This window comes from Pomacea canaliculata, linkage group LG6 (assembly GCF_003073045.1).
Source record: "Pomacea canaliculata isolate SZHN2017 linkage group LG6, ASM307304v1, whole genome shotgun sequence".
Classification (NCBI taxonomy): domain Eukaryota; kingdom Metazoa; phylum Mollusca; class Gastropoda; order Architaenioglossa; family Ampullariidae; genus Pomacea; species Pomacea canaliculata.
In genome coordinates, this window is record NC_037595.1 from 25,635,156 (window position 1) to 25,654,313 (window position 19,158).

The 19,158-nt window shown below is 36.9% G+C and overlaps 2 protein-coding genes across 5 annotated transcripts; one reads left to right on the plus strand and one right to left on the minus strand.

The window, feature by feature from the left end:
* The first annotated feature begins 3,248 nt into the window (after nt 1-3,248).
* Nucleotides 3,249-12,281, plus strand: LOC112566602 (GDP-L-fucose synthase-like). Of its 3 annotated transcripts, none has more exons than XM_025242861.1 (10): nt 3,249-3,370; nt 6,626-6,784; nt 7,429-7,543; nt 8,497-8,625; nt 8,952-9,025; nt 9,296-9,429; nt 9,799-9,930; nt 10,065-10,144; nt 10,264-10,363; nt 10,574-12,281. In XM_025242861.1, exons 2-10 carry the CDS (start codon nt 6,645-6,647, stop codon nt 10,627-10,629), a joined length of 960 nt encoding a protein of 319 aa, XP_025098646.1. In that variant the 5' UTR covers nt 3,249-3,370; nt 6,626-6,644; the 3' UTR covers nt 10,630-12,281. The 3 variants fall into 3 exon arrangements, with proteins under 3 accessions (XP_025098646.1, XP_025098644.1, XP_025098645.1); XM_025242859.1 differs by lacking the exon at nt 3,249-3,370 and adding an exon at nt 4,949-5,101; XM_025242860.1 differs by lacking the exon at nt 3,249-3,370 and adding an exon at nt 5,269-5,408.
* A 138-nt stretch (nt 12,282-12,419) lies between these two features.
* LOC112566601 (isobutyryl-CoA dehydrogenase, mitochondrial-like) lies at nt 12,420-19,052 on the minus strand. 2 transcript variants are annotated; one of them, XM_025242857.1, is made up of 11 exons: nt 18,920-19,052; nt 17,814-17,914; nt 17,389-17,558; nt 16,897-17,006; nt 16,587-16,663; nt 15,851-15,988; nt 15,428-15,563; nt 15,144-15,241; nt 14,879-15,031; nt 14,341-14,443; nt 12,420-13,367 (listed from the first exon to the last, which is right to left on the minus strand). In XM_025242857.1, exons 1-11 carry the CDS (start codon nt 19,035-19,037, stop codon nt 13,312-13,314), a joined length of 1,260 nt encoding a protein of 419 aa, XP_025098642.1. In that variant the 5' UTR covers nt 19,038-19,052; the 3' UTR covers nt 12,420-13,311. The 2 variants fall into 2 exon arrangements, with proteins under 2 accessions (XP_025098642.1, XP_025098643.1); XM_025242858.1 differs by having other exon boundaries at nt 18,916-19,044.
* Between the last annotated feature and the right edge of the window lie 106 nt (nt 19,053-19,158).

Genomic DNA, 19,158 nt, shown 5'->3' on the forward strand with positions numbered 1-19,158 from the left:
TCATCTCGGGCACGCTGTTCTTTCTCTGCAAGTAGGATTTGTTTACAGGGCTGTTGGTATCACAGGATCCCTTCCATGCCAAGTGTAAGTTCTGCTTTTTCAGGTAACCGCATCAGTACCTTCACTCCGATTTGGAAACTCGATCCATGACTTGGCTGTCTTGTCAAATATTTCCTATCGGCGAATAATAATAATAATTAATTAATGCAAAATTTGAAAAGCGCATCCTCACACTCCTAAGGAGCATGCTCTTAGCGCCTAAGGACAAGAACGAAACATGACAGCATACGAGGGACAGGAAAACAAACAAATAACATATGAACTATAAAAGAATAAACAACCGTACTACACAAAGAATAAAATCAAATGCACAAAGAAACACCAAATAACAAAAACAAGAGCTGAGAGTAACATTGCAAAAGGGTGTGAAAAAGGACTAGTATTATGGGAAAGTTACGGACAACCATCTTTCCCAGAAATCTTGCAGGTTTCCTATAAAAATACTTGTGTCTCGATATAACCCAGCACCATACATTTCTAACTGTAGTGGTAACCAAAAAAAAAAAAAAAAAAATTAAATAACGGTAGTCTTGTGACCTTACGGTTTTGCTGCGGAGTAGGAGTAAGGTATTCTAGCTCTCGCTTACCACGGGACCAACTTTTCGGGAGGGCGGTGTCCTCACCTCTGAGGAGTCAGGTACCAAGTCTGTAGCTGGGTCAACAGAGAGAAACACGCTGCATCGTTCGGGTTTCGAACAGGCCAAGAGTGCACGCGTTTGGGGGTTCAGACACAAAGGGACCCACTTCCCCTAGAGTTGACAACAGCACTCTTCTGGACGCCATGTAATGTGGAGTGACTGAAATGATGAGAAATCCAGTGGTTTTAACCTCTCCATTAACATTTAGGCCTTTAGCTTTAGCAGGCACAGCTTCCGTAACATGTTCTTGATTGTTACATTAAATCTCTCAATTTGCCCTTTAAGGAAGTTTAAGCTGTGTGGCAAGCTGCTTTAAGTCCATTACTCTCTCTGTCGATGTCCTTCATCGCTCTTCATCTTCCATTTTCCAAACCTGTCCCTACCACAGTAAAGTCAAGGAAGGATTGGTTGATTTGGCGGAAAAGGTGATTTCACCCTATGAGGTTAGATGGAAGTGAGTAAAAGCCAGGAGAAATCATCGATGACCAGCCCTGCAAACAGGTTTCAGTCAGTCATTAGTCATTCGTCCATTGACCGGTACCTGTCGTTGGGGGAGCACATGACAGCTGACACCGTCAGCCACTCTTGCCTAGTGAGCAGGAACCCTCCAAGTTTGCTTATCGATACTACTGGGTATAGTGTAGACGAGACATTATCTTGGCATAACTGACTCCGACTCGTATAACTGTTTACCAATAACAACTACTAAAAGTAGAACTTTTTTTTTTTTTTTTTTTTTTTTTTTAAATGCATACACGTCGTGAAAGAGGAACTCGTGATGCTTAGAAAGGAAAAGACAATAAAATTACATTCCTCCCTAATATAAAATACATCTCAAAACAGTTTACCTTTAACACAGAGTATATCTCATACATTTCAACGTTGCCGTACTGAACGCTGCCCACCCACCCCACCAAAAAAATACACTGTTCACTATATACCCCACACCAGTCGACCCCAAACACATTCCACACTGTCAAAACGTAACAGTGGTACACAAACATTTCATACTGTCAAATAATAACAGCAGTGATACAAATATAAAAATATGTACTCTTTCTGTGCTTTCTACTGACTTAAAGCAGTCTTAGAAATACAACCGAAATACATTTTGATCAGCATTTTTATCGCTTGTTTTGGAGAGCTGGATTGACGACCAAACCGTATGTCATGCTGAAACTCGTTCAAAAGTCTGCGCACGGAGCAAAGAAAATCGCATAATGATATTTGGATGTTGCCATTGGACACCGAAAGACCCTCATTGTCGTCTGATACACTCTCCACGACTCGCAGTATCTGCTGACTTCGGTCTAATGAGTGGCGTGGCTGTCTCGTGCCAAAACCCAGTTTGGTCAAGTCGTTTTAACAGTTCAGCTAGGCCAATGGACACATTTTCAGATCGTGCAGTACACTCCCGACTCCTCTCACTACGATTATCACGTTTCAAAGAGAACGAAAAAAAAAAAAAACGGCTACTACTCTTTTCACCTCAGCTAACGGGTGGCTCGGCTTCCCAAGGGCCGTATTCATGGACCAAAAATGGCGAAAATAAAGGAAAACGTCTCATATCCTAAGTTGCGAGGCACTCTACAGATATTTAAAATGGAATGTAAAGAAGGTAAAAAAAAAATAAATAAATAAAATATTGTTGACTTTAGCCGACAACTCACACCCACTCTGACAGGAATTTCACACTAGACGCATAGTCAGAAGTGGAAGAGTTCCCAAAGTTAGCACCACATGTGAACTTGCACTTATTTATTCCGACTGCAATCCAGATATCCAATCAACTCATGGATAGGACACGCATATGAATGCAGATGGCTATACTGCTTGCTTCCATTCCAGGGCCGTTTTTATGTAGACTTTTAAATTGATGTCATATGCTATATATATAATCTCTTTGTTTCCTCGGGTTGAGTGGCTGTATGAAGCGCACAGATTTTTTTTTATACTTACATGAATGTGGAACTAGAATTCGGTTTTGACCTTTTATGTTCTTTTCGAGCATCACCCCACCCAACCTGTAATATTTAATAAAGACTCTTTACTATAACACATGCAGGCATGGACTCTTGCAAGGAACGCTTCTCTACTACTACCACCCACCGCCACAAATGCCCACAATCACCACCAAAGGTAATATTCTGTGAAGTTCTGAGAAGAGAGACACTGCTTTGCTCATTCCTTCCGCTATAAGTGTCTGTGTGTCACTGTACATCTGTCACCGAAACTTTGTTAGTCTTTCCAATGGGAGGAATTATTCACGGTAAGGCAAAATAATGACCGTGGCTTTAATGTTGTGTGCACAAATCAGATCTTCTCCATCATTCTGTCATCACATATTCTTATGACTCCATACCAAACGGTCGCATGTTGTGTTTAGCCTCAAAAAGAGGAACTTGGTTGCTAATTATGGATAGGCCTATGTAATACACAGCGTATCCTTTTTCCGTTCTCCAGTTCCCTACTCACTCTCCCACCTCTAATCACCTCCCGATGTTAATCTTCTATGTCATCAAGACCTGCGCAGACGGAAATCGACACATTATGAATGTGCAGGATACTTTTTTTCTTGCGTCTTTAGCAAAGGCAACCGCTACGACATGCCACGTCTACATCACACGCGTGCAGCTCAGACCAGTTTAATTGTACCTGCTCAATTCTGAAAGGTGAGCCATCGACATCAAGGTGGGAATACGCATAAAGATTTAGTATATGAAACTATGCAGTGCTTGCAATATCCGGTTTTCTGTGAAATGTTTAGTAACAGTTTGAGTTTAAACCCACAGCTGAAGAACTATCGGTAACTTGATAGTGTGAAATATCCGCCCATATGACTTCTGCGGATAATTGCAGTTTTCCGCTCCCAGAATCAGGACGAAACACGTCCTTGTTCAAGAAGCATTTTTAGTTTTGGGTCACAATTAGCCTGGCTGTTGTTTCATATCTTATGTAGCTTTCACTGTTTTCATCCGTTGTACAATTTATACCTTTCGTCTTATCCATTTACTTGTTTAGCGCTTAGAACATTACACTAATGGTGAGGCTGAGCGCTATACAGGTAGTCCTCGGGTTACGACGGTCTCGAGTTACGTCGTTTCGTGGTTACGACACTCATTCCCACTTACAGCGACAGTGATAACAAAGCAACGTAGTGGGCTGATTATTGAGATGGAAAGATTATTGGCGCTTTGGTTGGAAGACCAAAATCAACCCCGTATCCCTGTGAGTTTTATGGTTATTCAGGAGAAGGCTAGGCGACTGTTTGAGGCGTTGAAAAGAGAAAAGAGGGAAGGAAGTGAAAGTGAAGAATTTGTGGCGAGTAGGGGTTGGTTTATGAGGTTTAAGGATCGTGCCAGTTTCCATAACATTAAAGTGCAAAGTGAAGCTGCTAGTGCTGATGAGAAAGCAGCAACTGAGTTTCCTAATGCATTTGTAAGATAATTGAGGAGGGTGGTTACTGTGCTCAACAAGTGTTCAACGTGGATGAGACAGGCTTGTTTTGGTAACGTCTGCCTGACCTAAGACTGTTTATCACTGTTACAGCACTTACAGTACAGTATTTCAGTATTAAACGTACTGTACTACAATATTTTACTGTACTTATGTTTATTGATAATGATGTAGGGTACTGTGTTAGGACAGGTGTTTGGACAGGCTAAGTGTTTGTAGTACTATACTGTTATTATGGTACACTACTGTATGAACGTATGATCCGACTTACGTCGAATTTCGGTTTACGACGCCGCGTTAAGAACGGATCCCCGTCGTAAGTCGAGGACTACCTGTATATTATTATAACACTAGGTGTGGATGTATAGTGGCTGGGACCGAGTTAGCGGTCATTCGCCCGCCAAGAAACATTACCTATTTGTAAACTGGTATCAGATTATTATAACAGAGAAGAGATTTTTTTTAAATACACATTTTATATGCAGTATTTTTTTTTTTAAATTATCCCACTATCTGTTTTCATATTTAGCAATGCAAGTTCGTGCATTTAGTACATCCTTCCGCTTGGGGTAGCCGACACTTCTAGAGGTTGTTTCTTCGTGTGTTTCGTTTTGTGTGAATACACTTTAAATTTATTATGTTACAAATATAATGTGCCTTAATGACATATCGAGCCAAGAGAAAGAAGACTAATGAATAGATACCTAGTCAGAGACACTGGTATGCTGAACAAAAAACCTGTAAGGGGAAAAACTAATGAAACCTTCTTTTGTTTCCTATTGGTGAGTTATTTCCCTTGGGTAATGGCTTGACTTCGGAACCGGAAGTTTGAACCTTATGAATATTCATTGCTATCCACGCGTCTCTAACGAAGAGTCGTTGCCATATTCCACCTGAGTGGTGCCGAAACCCGCTTCGCCACAACAAACGGTACCTTTACTATCGAGGTAAGCGGAAAATGCGTAGGTATTATGCTCGACTCCAGGATCGTAGTATAATTTTTAGTATTAGGAACTGTTTTTAAAGAATGACAGCGATACAGGTAAAGGTCAGCTATAAAGTAATACCGGCCGGAGTAGATGGATTGCGAAATACTTCCTGCATAAAGTATCTTGGGTTAGCGTTATCTGCCGTGCGGTCATGCGGAAATTAAAAAAAAAGTGTATACATGCGAGAGTGTAGGCAAGCCGGTGCATGTCTTTTATCGTAAATGTTTCGAATGAAGCATAAGTAAACTTGAGCAGGTGCATGCAGGTAGGTCTACATACAAATACTTTACACGCAACAGTATTTGGCATTTGACCTACATAAAGGATAGGTGTGCAATCAATTATCTTTTGAAGTACCATATAAATTCTGTTAACTGCATTGTCAAAGTGCAAGAGTTGTGTGCAGAATAAAACTATACAGTTTTTGTAGAGGCAACTTTTCAGTGAGTGTTTTTTGTTAAGTCATAACTAACATAGGTAGGATCCATAAAATACAGTGGATCATCAGGAAGATTCTCAATCAGCATGATTTCAAAGAGTAATTACTGCTACAGAGGTAAGATAAGGAACAAGAGGTGCATTTGGTGCCAGTGAACAAGTTTACAATGAACTATAATAACAGCATTTGTAAAATTTTGATGATTTAAATTTTATGACATTAAATGCTTGTAGCCTTTTCAGATTAGATTTTTTTTTAAAATTATTCTTCAGTTAGCTGTGTTCCAAATACCTGGTATTTAGGTTTGTTTTGCCATTACACATATAATAACATATGAGCAAGCTGTCAACAAAAGCAGAAAGCCTACACATTTTATCATTATGCCGTGGCATAGATTGTTCTGTAATGCGCCTGTATTATTGAAGAAAAAGGAAAGTTAACATTATGTTAAAGGCATGAACTCTTGGAGTTCTGTCTTATATTTTAAAGCATCAGTGGAACCTAAACAGTAAAGGCAGTTACATATCTGCTCTTCAGTGCTTGCTTCAGTGAACACATCAGGCCAGGCCAGGTATAGCAGTGTATAGATCTGCTTATTGATAAACTTTCTTATGAGTTCTTTTCAGTACTGGTTGTAGCATTTGCCACTTTTTGCTATCTGCATCATTCAATAACTTGATTTTATCATCTCCAATGCAGGTAACAGCATTTACCTTATATAGATTATTTGGCAACATTTGTTGGGATATTGATCCACTTCATGCTAAACAGCCACGTGGCAGGCAAATCACTGGTCACAAAATGGGTATATCTGTCTGCCCATGAAAATGTTCACATAGTTCTTCATTCCCACCAACTAGCTTTGCGCTATGTTTAAAGACTAGTTTGCCATGGTACAAGTGTTGACTGCTAATTTTCTAGAAGATTAATTCAAGCTCATCCTCTGTTCGCTCTTTTTTCCTGGTTGGCTGTATATGTTCCACTGGTGCAGCTGTCCTGTTAAACTACAAACTTATTTTATCAGCTTTTTGCATTGATTTCAGTAATTTAAGATACAGCATCATGGCAGCTGAGAAGAAAGTTATTCTGGTGACTGGAGGCACAGGGTTAGTGGGAAAAGCCATCGAGGCAATTGCTCGTGAAGAAGAGAAAAGGTCTGATGAAGAATGGTTCTTTGCCTCCAGCAAAGATGGAGATTTATCGTAAGAGTCTGCTTGTTTCTTTTAACCTTGCATTTTCATTTTGTGTCTGCTAAAATGATAGACTTTTTAATTTGACTGATGTATTGGTAACAATATTTGAAAGTTGATAAAAAGAGTCAGGAATTAGTTCTGCAAGAAATACAAATATCCTAGAACCAGAGACTTCTTGTTGGTAGGCTGTCTTTTCGATCAGCTTTTATTTAATTTCTTGATCACATGTTTTTTTCATCACTTTAAATAGCTCACCAAGGTTGTCAGATCACTAGATTAAACATACAATGGATAGTTTTTATTAGAACTCTCCCATCCCCCTTCAAATCCCAAACACAAACAATTTTTTTTTATCTCATGCTTAATACACATGTGGATGAACTTATATATATTAGCATAACAAAATAATAATTATATTTAATAATTATTAATAGTCCCTAGATCAGGATTTTAATGAACCTTTTGATATATGTTTTGATATTTTCTTATGTCTTTTAACTAATTTGTGTACTAAATATTGTGTTGTCATGCTTTGCTATTTCCTTTTTTCACAGTGTGGTAGACAGCTGCTGTTGATTTTTATTTAAATAATTCTTACAGTGCATTGCGTGTTGAGATGAATTTCAGATTTAATCACTATCATTTGTGTGCAGAGACCGAGCCCAAACCCAGGCTCTTTTTGACAGAGTCAAGCCAACACATGTAATTCATCTGGCAGCCTTAGTTGGTGGCCTGTTTCGCAATCTCAAATACAACTTGGATTTCTTTGTGAGTTTCTTTGAGGGTGTTGATTTGTTTTGTCAAATAAAAGAAAGTAACATTGAGTGTGTCTTTCTGAATAAAAATATTTCTATTTTTAGAGGGTAAAGCAGGTGGGATTAGTTTTAGTTTAGTTTATTCCTTGTTACTCTTCCAGAAGCATAGGGCAGCAGCATCAAGTGGGATTAAAGGTTGTGACAGTGGTGATAAAGCCATAGCAACAGTCCTAAATGTTTGAAAATTATATTACGATTGCAGCGCACTAGAGCAGTAAAGGAGAAATAAATGATTCTTTCCTCACTTTATTAGCACTACCTCTGTTGCTTATGTTTAAAAAAAATTGAAAAATTCCAGTGAAATCGACCATTGTCACCTTCCGCCAAGTAACCACAATATATTCCTGGGATGATTAGCAGACAAACTTGTGTGTAACATTGAAGCACACGAAAGAGTCCCATGTAATTTCTCTTATTAAGCATAACATCCTATAAAACATTCAACTTTTTCCCCATGAACAGACACGAAAATAGATGAGATTCAAATTGATTTTACTCTTTACGATATTTTAAGCAGTTTTATTTTGCCTTTGCAATCCCTTTAAGGAAATGGTGAAGAAGTGGTGTACAGGTTTGCAGACAGTGTTTGCAGTAATATTCGGAAGAAAGCAAACCCTCTTCTTAATGCAAGGAGTTGTGGCAGCTTTTGAATTTTTTTTTTTTCCCCCAACAGTGCAGGTGTCATGAATTTACCTGAGAATTATTAATCTGTCCACTAGCAGGGCAAACAACTATCTCAGATTCACCCTGTTCAATGCTGTTATTTGTTCTGCTTAATGACTAATAGACTAGTGTTTACAAGTGTAATGTGCATAGTTTTACTTTATTTAATTTGAAGGTAGTTTCAATTTCAGTTGTGTTTATACATTTGAACTCACAGTGACATTTTCTGTTCTTATTCTGCAGCGTATCAACTCTCTAATAAATGACAATGTGCTAAACATCAGCTACCAGACTGGTGTGAAGAAAGTTGTATCATGCTTGTCAACCTGCATCTTTCCTGACAAAACCACATACCCCATTGATGAGACCATGGTAACAGCATTAATCAGTTTGTAAAAACTGAAGTGGTTTTAACAATGTTTAGCCTTAAGAAGAACCAAATTGTTTGTCTCATTATTTTAGTTAACATTTTTTTTTCATCAGTTGATGTAAAAATAATCATCATTGCATAAAATATTAATGTCAAGAGGACCTTTGGCAAACAGCAAACTATGAGAAGTCCAAATTCTGTGTACTTCAGGATCACATATCAATCTCGAGCTGGATTTTACAAAAACTTCCTAAGATATCAATACTTTTGACAGTTTTACTTGCGGGTATATTTGGATGTATACTGTAGATGCTGATCACTTCCACAGATCCACAATGGGCCGCCTCACACTAGTAATTTTGGATACTCCTATGCAAAGAGGATGATAGATGTACAGAACAGGTAGGTGCAGAGACCAAAGTTGGAAGGTGTTCGTTGATATTGTGCTACCAAAACTGTTTTGTGTACTGTGTATGATGCATATGATAGATTTACGTGGAGTGAGGGGTTTTCAGACAACGGTGGTGCAGGGTGGTATGGAATATGGAGCAAGGAAGCTATTTTTTAATGTGTCTTTAAGTCACAAGAGTTAACAGTTCTCTATAACAAAGTTTTGTCTTTGACAACCAAACTAGTTCCTCCTTATGTGTGAGTACAATGTTGCTGTCTCAGAGGATATCATCAGCAGCATGGTTGCCACTTCACTGCTGTGGTGCCTACCAATGTCTATGGTCCTTATGACAACTTTAATCTGGAAGATGGGCATGTGTTACCAGGCCTTATTCACAAAGCTCATACGGCTCAGAGTAAGTCTTCTATTTTGTGTTGTCAGTTTGGCTTCACACAGCTGTTTGATAATTGAAACATTCCTGAAAAGTTCTTGATACTGCCTGTTTATAAGTGAGACTTATACATGTGTCTGTAGGAGAGAAAAACAGGTGTGTGGCAGGATGTTGGGTGTGGGGGGAGAGAAAGAGTGAAGGTGATATTGATATAATGACAGCATTATAAAAGGTTAAGAGAAATGCTTACTTCATCATACTTTCATGTAAAGAAAACAAGGACACTAATACTGCCATGTACAGAGGAGAACAAGCTGAATGTTGTATAGGGAACTAACACGTTCATGTACAGAGAACATGCAATTTGTTATTTGGGCATTAACACTTTCATAGAGGAGAAGAAGCCATTTGTCATATGGGGCACTGGAGCACCACGCAGACAGTTCATCTACTCCCTTGACCTTGCTCGTCTGATGATCTGGGTTCTGAGAGAGTACCAGGAGATTGATCCCATCATCCTCTCAGGTGAGGATTTATCCTATCTTGTGTCGAGTGACAGTCTTTGTCATGACATCATTTTGCTAAATATCGTGTTCAAAAAGCAAATAGTAGGTTGCAGCAGGTATTAAGCATGATTTGTTGTGTTGTCCTTGCAATAGTGAGTGAAGAGGAGGAAGTGTCCATCAAAGAGGCAGCTGAGGCTGTGCTAGAGGCAATGAACTTCAAAGGAGAAGTGATCGTATCCTTATAAAGTTTGTTGACAGCGATAGTCTGGTTCACTTGTCTTGTTCCTTTAAATTATAAACTAAGCAACTTAATAATGCGCTACCAGTCATGCTTTCCTTAATAATGATTCAGCTTGATACAACCAAATCTGATGGTCAGTTCAAAAAGACAGCTAGCAATGCTAAGCTGAAGAAACTGCGTCCTGACTTTAGGTTCACTCCCTTTAAACAAGGTAGGCAATACTTCACATCATATCAATTTCCTTCAGCATGTGAAAACGGTAATTAATTATAGCAGTAATAATTTTCTCACAGAAATAATAGACTAAGGAACCTTTGCTATTTTCAGGTATGGAAGACATAGAGTTGTGTATGTTTTTAAATCATATCTTCATAATATCACTGATGAAGCCTTAAAACTTTATCTCTAAATATTTTTGCAGCAATCAAAGAGACATGTGATTGGTACCTGACAAACTACCCAAAAGTTCGCTTATAAAGGGAACGCCTTCAGATCCTTCGCTTCACTCAGTGGGAATACAGCTACTTGGTTCTATTTTTGATTTAAATCCCCCTCCCCACACTAACAACATATTTGCCCTGTTGGTTTAACATCCTGAAATCCATGACCAAGATTTATTGTTGCAATCTCTGTTTTCTTATAAACTTCATCTTCAGGCCAGGAGTAACAAATGATCGGATAAGCATAAGACATTAATTGTTGCTGCACAATCAACGTACAAGTGATAACAGGATCAAGTCAAAACGAAGGTAACGAATTACAGGTTCAGTTTAGGTTACTGTTTAACAAAACATTCCACATGCTGTCTGTACATGTGATGTGAACATATCATTTTGACTCCAAAAGTTCAATTTATGTTGGTGAAACTTTGCGCGTTTTTGAATTTACAACAAATGTTACCTTTCCTAAATGACAGCTGCTTTACAAAAGTGTGAGTCTGGTGACAAAAGGTTTGGTATTGAAGACTGTTAGTTTTACAAGGATCAAGTAATCATTTTCCAACATTTTCCGTTGTAATTATTAGTACAAGACTGATATTAAGAATTTATGATGTGACAGTGTTATACAATTGTGTTGCATCTAATATTCTTAGTGCAATGCTGATGAGTATGTATGTACTTGAGTGGTTAGAGCACTGGCACCTGAGCCCAGAATACCTGTATAGAGCATCTACTTAATGAAGATTAATTGAATGTCCCCTTGTCAATCCAGGAATGGTTACATGAACTCCATAGAGACTTTCAGAAGTCAGCATGGGAAAGGAGATGGGTAATGGTCTCAAAAAAAATAGTGGCCTCAAGAAAAGTGTATTGTTAAACATCTCACTCCTCCATAACTGAAGGCGCAAATGAGGATTTTATGACTACTGCACTTAGTTGCACTGAAGTAACTTTAGTCAGCTACACATAGGTACTTATCAACGTGGGATATGGGGAAAGTGGGTTGTTTAAATGGAGGTCAGCTTGCCGAATGTAACAATTGCTTTTTTGGATAAATTATTTTAAAAAAACTGGTGTATTTTTTAACATGTTATCGAGGTAATTTTTTTAGTTTAATTTTCGTATTGTTGGACTTGTTTTATGTCAGCTCAGGAGTTTGCTTACACACTGAAAGGTTGAACAGATTGTGTGTCCAGAAAAGAGTACTCTTGGATATGTTAGCAGGGTGGTTTTTTTTTGGTTATGTTTTTTTAATATGCCAAACAACAGGGTTTTTATGTGCTATGCTACCTTGCTGTGTCCAAACTCTATTAACAGACCATTTTGTAACATTGTGATCATCACTGAATTTTCTGAAATCACAAATTTTTGTTGTACATTGTAACACAAGAAAGGAAACCAGTTAAAAAAAATTTTTTTCAAGTAAAGAGTGAGAATAGATAGTATATAATAAATTGCTGCCAAGCCAGAACATTACTTGAATCAAATTTGGTGTCATAACCAGATCTGGTTTTTAAGAAATGTATAATATTGTCATCTCTGCCTTGCTCTTTGACAAAAGGAACAAAATTGCCCAACAAGTAAAAGCATACATTTTCACATTTCATTATCTTTTTTCAAGGAACAAGATCGTTTCACATGTTTGTAATTTGTTAATGGTGGGTTATGTTGGTAAAAATAACAATACTGCTTATATAGTTTTGCAGTTTGAATATGTGTGCGTGGATGTTTTCAGGTTGTGTTTGTACATCAGTAATATATCAGTATGTATAACAGACACATCCAAAATAACAATCACCCTTGCATTATACTGCATTACAATATACAAGCTTTTCAAAATTTATTATCAGATGATGACTCAAGAAGACTTGAGAAATTCTACATCAAGCTAAATCACAATTTTTATCAAAATTTCTATGACCCATTAGTCTTAAAGTTGCAGATCAAAGAATGTTTTACTTAAATTTATTCGTCATTTAGTGATAAGATTACATCTTATACGACTCTCTCAGCACTTAAAATGTGCCACTAACCTTATTAAAGGATGGTCACAACAAGTGTTTATTAGCAAAAAATGTAATAATTTCAATCTGAAATAGTTTTATACAACTTTGTTCAGAATCACATCTTTTCTGTTAGTGCACAATGATGAAAGATCTTAAGATAAAAAACTTCAAAGAATCAAAATTAGTCTTTGGTATTTCATGATTGAACAAATATGATTAAACATCAAAGTTATTCCCTTTTTTTTTTTTTTTTGTAAAGGGAAGGGAGGGGAGCTCAACTCCTTTCAGATCCAAAAGATTCCTGAATTAAAAAAGTTTCCACCAAAAATGATTTAAATTGTAAAGTACTGAAATAGTCTCTTGCCAGTGCATAAAAAATATTTCCCCATCATGCCTCTCACCAATTAAATGGATTAAAAAAATTAAAAATCCAACTTCACTAGAAAAAAGGTTTAACATCCCTGCTGGATGTCTCCAAAATGTTTCACGAGTCTCAATAAATTGTCAAAAGTTGATTTAGTAGATGACTGCATATTAAGAGACTGAGCAAACTAAATGATAAGAATGTACTAATGTCTACAGGATCTAGACTATAATAATAGCAAGAATTACTGAACCATCACATAATGTCATGCCTGGTGAACTGTACATTAAGAAAAAAAAACTTGAATAATTGTTTAATATCTATTATCCACAATAAAATGTGTAAGATGTCATCTGTCACGAAGAATGTCTCGTGACACCAGCATCCTCATCATCTCATTTGTACCTGCAAACAACCCATTAAGCAAAGAAATCTTTTAATTGTATTCAGAGAATCAAAAAAACAAAATCTAGCTAAGAAGATGGGCGAACATAATGCAAAACACTTTGTTTGCTCTATACAAATCATTTATACTTTGTGTACATGTATGTGTACCACAAATACCAACACTGGAGAACAGATACACAGTTAAAAATGATGTCGAATATTTAACAAGTGATTTGCAAAAAGCCATGCTTCCTTTTACTTTTGTTGTAAAATTTATGTCCAGGAGATGGTGTATTAGGAAGATCTTTTACATAACCTACAAAATCCAGTTTTAAGCCACATTTTGATCCAATATAAAACTGCTCTTCATAAAGCTTGTTCTGCCAAATCTTGTTTCCTTTGCAGCTTATGATGCAAACATCAAAATTTACTTTCTAGTTTTTGTAGAATATGCAAAGGAAGAAGAGATCATATCATGAAAAATATTCTGTATAATATGATAATCATCAAACATAAGCAAATGACAGGAGAATAATTAATAGTGGGAATGATTGGAAGAATAACCCCAGGACACAACCTTGAGAAGGAACACCTGTATGCAATTTCCAGTCAGGAAGCTACATGTAGCTAATACCAATGTACAGCTGGTCATTTGGCAGGTAATATTGTAATGAGTGACAGAAGCACTTCCTTCCAGGACCAGAGTGAAGGAGTTGTGCACATGATACTCATAGGGAATCCTGCAGCAATTGAATCTGATGGCCTGCCTACTCCATAAGAAGTTCTGTCATTTCTAGATATGTTTAGATCATGTGGCACAAAAGCGACCTCATCTGCCCTATTCATGTAAAGGCTGTACACCTGACAAGCTGAGCACCAACAGAGACTAAATCTCATCCACAAAACTATTATATGTGCACACAGGGTTTGTTTTTTGGTAAGATAAGGCATCATCCCTGTTGTTTACAAAGTCAGAATGCTGTAAACTTACCCTCCAGAATGCAATGCACACGTGTATCACGAACATACTGCTGGACGGGATAGTCCTTGAGGTAACCATAGCCACCAAACATTTGCATGGCATCATTACACACCTGCAGATAAAAGAATTGGTTACTTTTTTTAGAGAGTACTCCTATTTGCTACACTGACAATACACTGTTGCTCACTTTTTTTCATTTTTTTGTGCCAAGAGTTTAGAGTTGAAAATCGAATAGTAATTGTTACATTGCCCAGAAGTCCAAGTTCAAATTTGCTTTCCTATGACCTCTGTGGTCACCATCATGTGCTTCATCACCTAAAAAAGTATTAAAACCTCCTAAACCTAAGTTAAAGGTACATTATGATGCTTAATAAAGAACAGAAACTCCCAAATTATTCCAAATTTTCAGTCATTAAGTGCTAATTTGGGATGGTGATAATGAAAGAGTTGGTGTGAGTGCCTAAAGCAATTTTACTACCATGTCTTCCAGTCTTAATAACACTTACTTCCAAAAGCATGAAAACAATCTGAAACAGATGAAATTTACCTGAAAGCACTCTTCAGTAACAAAGAGTTTGGCCATTGAGCATAATGCAACAGCTTCAGGCAGGTTGGCTTGCAGAGCCATTGCTGCCTGTCGAACCAGCAAACGTGAGGCAACAAGCTGAGTTGCCATTTCCGCTACTCGAAACTGAAGATACTGAAAAACAAATCGATCTAAGTCTGAAGATGTTGGGGAAAAAAAAAAAAAAAAGAAAATAATTATTGTAGTTCAAACAAAACAAATTCTGTAACTTACAGGTTAAACATACCTGAAAGCTGGCCAGTGCTGAGCCAAACTGTTTGCGAACTTTTAGGTGGTCACATGCTTGTTCCAGACTGGCTTGAGCAGCCCCCAGAGAACAGGAAGCTGCAGCACAGACATCACTCAAAATTATGTTAAAATAAGATACAGAGCAAGAATATAATGGTAGAAATATAATGGTAGAAATACTAACAAGAGTAAGAACATTTTTTTAATTTCCATGCTTGGTGCTTTTCAGGTAGACTAGTATAATAAACAAGAAATCAGCGCAACCAAAGTGCTTTTCTTTACCTATGTTGATTCTCCCTCCATTCAGTCCTCGCATAGCAATGTTGAACCCTTGCCCCTCAACACTCAGTAAGTTTGCTTTTGGTACACGGCAATCATCAAAGGAAACAACACGTGCTGGGTGTGTGTTCCAGCCAACCTGATACAGCATCATAATTGAAAAGTTATTGTGAAAATTATTCTATCAGGCCCAACTACTTGTGCCCTGAAAAATAAAAATCAGTTGGAAATGTATGCGTCATCAATATTTTTAATATCAGTCATATTATTTACCACTCATCACCCAAACTAGTAGATCAGTAACATTGACATAACTCTGAAAAACAATGTGTATATCCTTTCAAAGTTTATTTTTATGATTAATAAATCTGAATAAGGTTTAAAAAATAGCAAGAGGAAAAAAAATAGATGTGTGTTGCTCCCTGCCTTCTTTTCTTTTTTGCCAAAGCTCAGTCCAGGTGTATTTTTTTCCACCAAGATGCATGAAATTCCACGAGGTCCTGCTTCTCCAGTTCGACACATGACAAGGTACACGTCTGTGGCACCTGCTCCACTGATGAATGACTATTAAACATATATAAATGAAAAAGTGGTTGTCAGTGGAAAATTTAGTCATGAATAAGGCATGAAATACTCCTTACCCACCTTTAAGTTTTTGGCAGTTTTAATATGCCAGTGTTATGTATCTGTTAAAGAAACACTGACAGCAAAACCATAAAATTAAAGAGAACTGGTAATTGATCTAAAAGCATCACAATAACATATATTCCAAACAAACCATGAGAAAATGTATTTGCAAAGACTTATTTATTCCTTCAATGTCTCGTTCTTATGTGATGCTGCTGAAATAGCACAACAAAGTTTGGGAAATGTATTTACAGTCATAAGTAATGGCAACCATTCAGGTCCTCACAACCTTATAAAACTAATGTAAAAAGCAGAAAAGCAATGTGACAGCATTAAAAAAAAGTTTTTTTCATCTTTAACAAGAAAACCCAAATTCTTGGACTCATCTTTGACTGACAAATATCAGATTCAAAATCTTATCCAGAAGATAAAATGTTAGGGTGGTGTCATTGAAAAATAAAATAGTTCATGTTTGAAGTAGTCTGCCCATTATAAGATGATTTTTTTTACCCCCAAAATTAACTAAAATGCAGACCTTGGATCCATTCAAAACATAGCTGTCTCCATCTTTTCTGGCAGAAGTTGTCAAAGAAGCAGCATCACTACCAGATCCTGAAACAGTAATAATTTTCATCTTTATCTCACTTTCGGTGGGTGCTATGAGCCTTTTATTATAGTTAATTATCAAGAGAAACGGCATTTTCATCACAGACCTATAGGCAAAAAAGTAGAGCAACTGGAGTGAGGCAAAAGGTACATTCACTTTCAAAAGGCATTTAGGTTTCTCCCAACAACTTTTTAGATAAATGAGAACAAGAAATCCTCCCCTATGCATAGTATCTTACCTGGTTCTGTAAGACAATAGGATGCTAAACAGCCCATGGATGCCAGTTGTGGTATCCACCTCTTTTTCTGTTCTTCATTTCCAAACTCATCAATCATCCAAGCACACATGCTGCAATGAAGTTTAGCAAAATAATGAAATGCTTCATTTTCTGAACTACCTACGACAGTGTTGTCCATATATGCAGCACACAAAAGATCTAAACTATAAAGACTTCTTTTAAAAGAAAGATAAATATGAATAAATAGAAACATAGCATTAATGTGTAATTGTTTTATCTTTTTGTTTAGTTTCCAAAATGATCAAATTTTATGGTCTGAACAATATTATTCTTAACTTAAGAATCTTAAGTCTTCTTTCTAGTGGCAGCCAATAAAGTCTGAATTTTAATTGTGTCTTCTGCCTGATCTTATTTAAGGTGCTGGAGGTAACTGCCAAGCTGCCTAACTTTAGATATGACAAATGCAGTCAGTGATGCTCACTGAAGCCTCACTTGTGGATGCTGATGTATGCTGTAGTGCTGCAGCAGCCTTGAGCAAGTGCCTCAAAGATAATGGAGGCATCAAGTCGTGACAAACCTGTCCCACCATATTTTTCCTGGCAGTAAATGGCCCCAAAACCAAGTTCAGCTGCCTTTCGCAATGTGTCTACTGGGAATGTCTCCTGAAGAATCAGTGCAGGAACATTAAAATCACACAGGCTAGTTTATTATTCAGTGCCAAGAAAAATTATAGGCACTTTATAGCATTTAACGCAAACATTGAATTTATTAAATTTTTTATACATATACACATATAGAGACAATGATTATGCAATATAAAGGTACCCACAGATCATGCTATAAGTATGGCACAACTCAGGCAACATTTTCTTTTATGAAACAACATAAATGTAAATTTTGGCAATGGTATCTCATACCTCTCTGTCCCAGGTTGCCATGTTAGGAAACATTTCATTGCGAGCAAAATCTGCTGCTAGTTGCTGGATTTGCCTCTGTTCATCTGTAAGGCCAAGTGATGCTGCAATAAAGGGCATCTTATTATTAACTGCACATTAATTACCTATGCATAAAGAATTGCTAACGTTAAATTCAAAGCCAGTCTGACAAGGACTTTTACTGGTAACATTCTAAACAGAAGATACCATTTCAACAAACCCAGTTAACAAAAAACACACTTAAAATCATTTTCATCTATATTATTAGACAACAGACAATATCATGTATGTATATAGTCAAAGAAGTAGTAATTTTGGACTTGGATAGGCCACAAGCCTAGGGGTATCCCACTCATTTACATGTCTAGATATGCATAGGTCAGGTCAGTCAACAACTGGCATTACTGTTCATCAAAACCTCAAAATGTTTCCACAAAGTTTTGAATTACATTCACTGGATGTGTTGGTACTTTATAAAGTTTTAGTTCAGAACTCTGATTATTTCAATGACAGACAACTATATTACTTGAAATTATGCTTTCTATGTGTGATGTAAATCCTCCCTCTGCTTCAAAGAAAAAGATCTCAATCCAAGTCAACAGCTCAACTAAATATTTAGATGCTGAAATCAAGTCACCTCTATTTTGCCCTCTCTTAGGTAAGTGTAATTTTAAATAATCCAGTCTCTTTTTATATGACATGCTTGCATTCACTTATTAGTTTTGTTGCACTCTTTCAATGACTATAGATTGCCTCTTCAGCACACACTTTACCTGCTTTGTCCACACCAAACTATCACCATTTTCCACATGCGGTCTTACTAATGCATATACATGTAATGTTTATTTTTAGGTCCTATTATGACCTACCTTTATCTACTTCTTCTACTAGTAAATGCCAATACTTCCGGGGAATAAAAGACAGTATTTGTAACAAATGTGTTTAGAATTTTTATGTTTTGATGATAGCACGATTTTCCTCCTGCAATGTTGCCTGTGGCTATACGGCACTAGCATGAGGGTCACATATTATATAAAAAAGCGTATCACAACCACTAGGAAATTAAATTCACTAAATTCAATACCAACGATCAATGCAGCTGCCAGTAATTGTTCGTTTAGATGTTAAGGCAGAAGCTCTTTGACACTTCCAGACTTGCGAAACTACTTGCATTGACAACCCAAAAAGGCGTCTGCAGTTCGCCATGATAGATGTGAAAGAAAAGCTAACATTAATATGAAAACAATTTTGTAAGATAATTAGTTTAAAGCAAATTTACATAAGCATAATACTTAAATATGCTTTTGGATATGTTTCTGTAATGTAA

Excerpts from the sequence above, each read along its gene's own strand:
- LOC112566602 (XM_025242861.1), top strand. The coding sequence starts at position 6,645 with ATGGCAGCTGAGAAGAAAGTTATTCTGGTGACTGGAGGCACAGGGTTA. Across the intron at positions 9,026-9,295 it reads ATGATAGATGTACAGAACAG|AGGATATCATCAGCAGCATG; the intron begins GTAGGTGCAGAG and ends TTGCTGTCTCAG. Across the intron at positions 9,430-9,798 it reads CAAAGCTCATACGGCTCAGA|AGGAGAAGAAGCCATTTGTC; the intron begins GTAAGTCTTCTA and ends ACACTTTCATAG.
- LOC112566601 (XM_025242857.1), bottom strand. The coding sequence starts at position 19,037 with ATGGCGAACTGCAGACGCCTTTTTGGGTTGTCAATGCAAGTAGTTTCG. Across the intron at positions 17,915-18,919 it reads TACTGGCAGCTGCATTGATC|CATCACTTGGCCTTACAGAT; the intron begins GTTGGTATTGAA and ends CCTTTATTGCAG. Across the intron at positions 14,444-14,878 it reads TTACTGAAGAGTGCTTTCAG|GTGTGTAATGATGCCATGCA; the intron begins GTAAATTTCATC and ends TTTTATCTGCAG.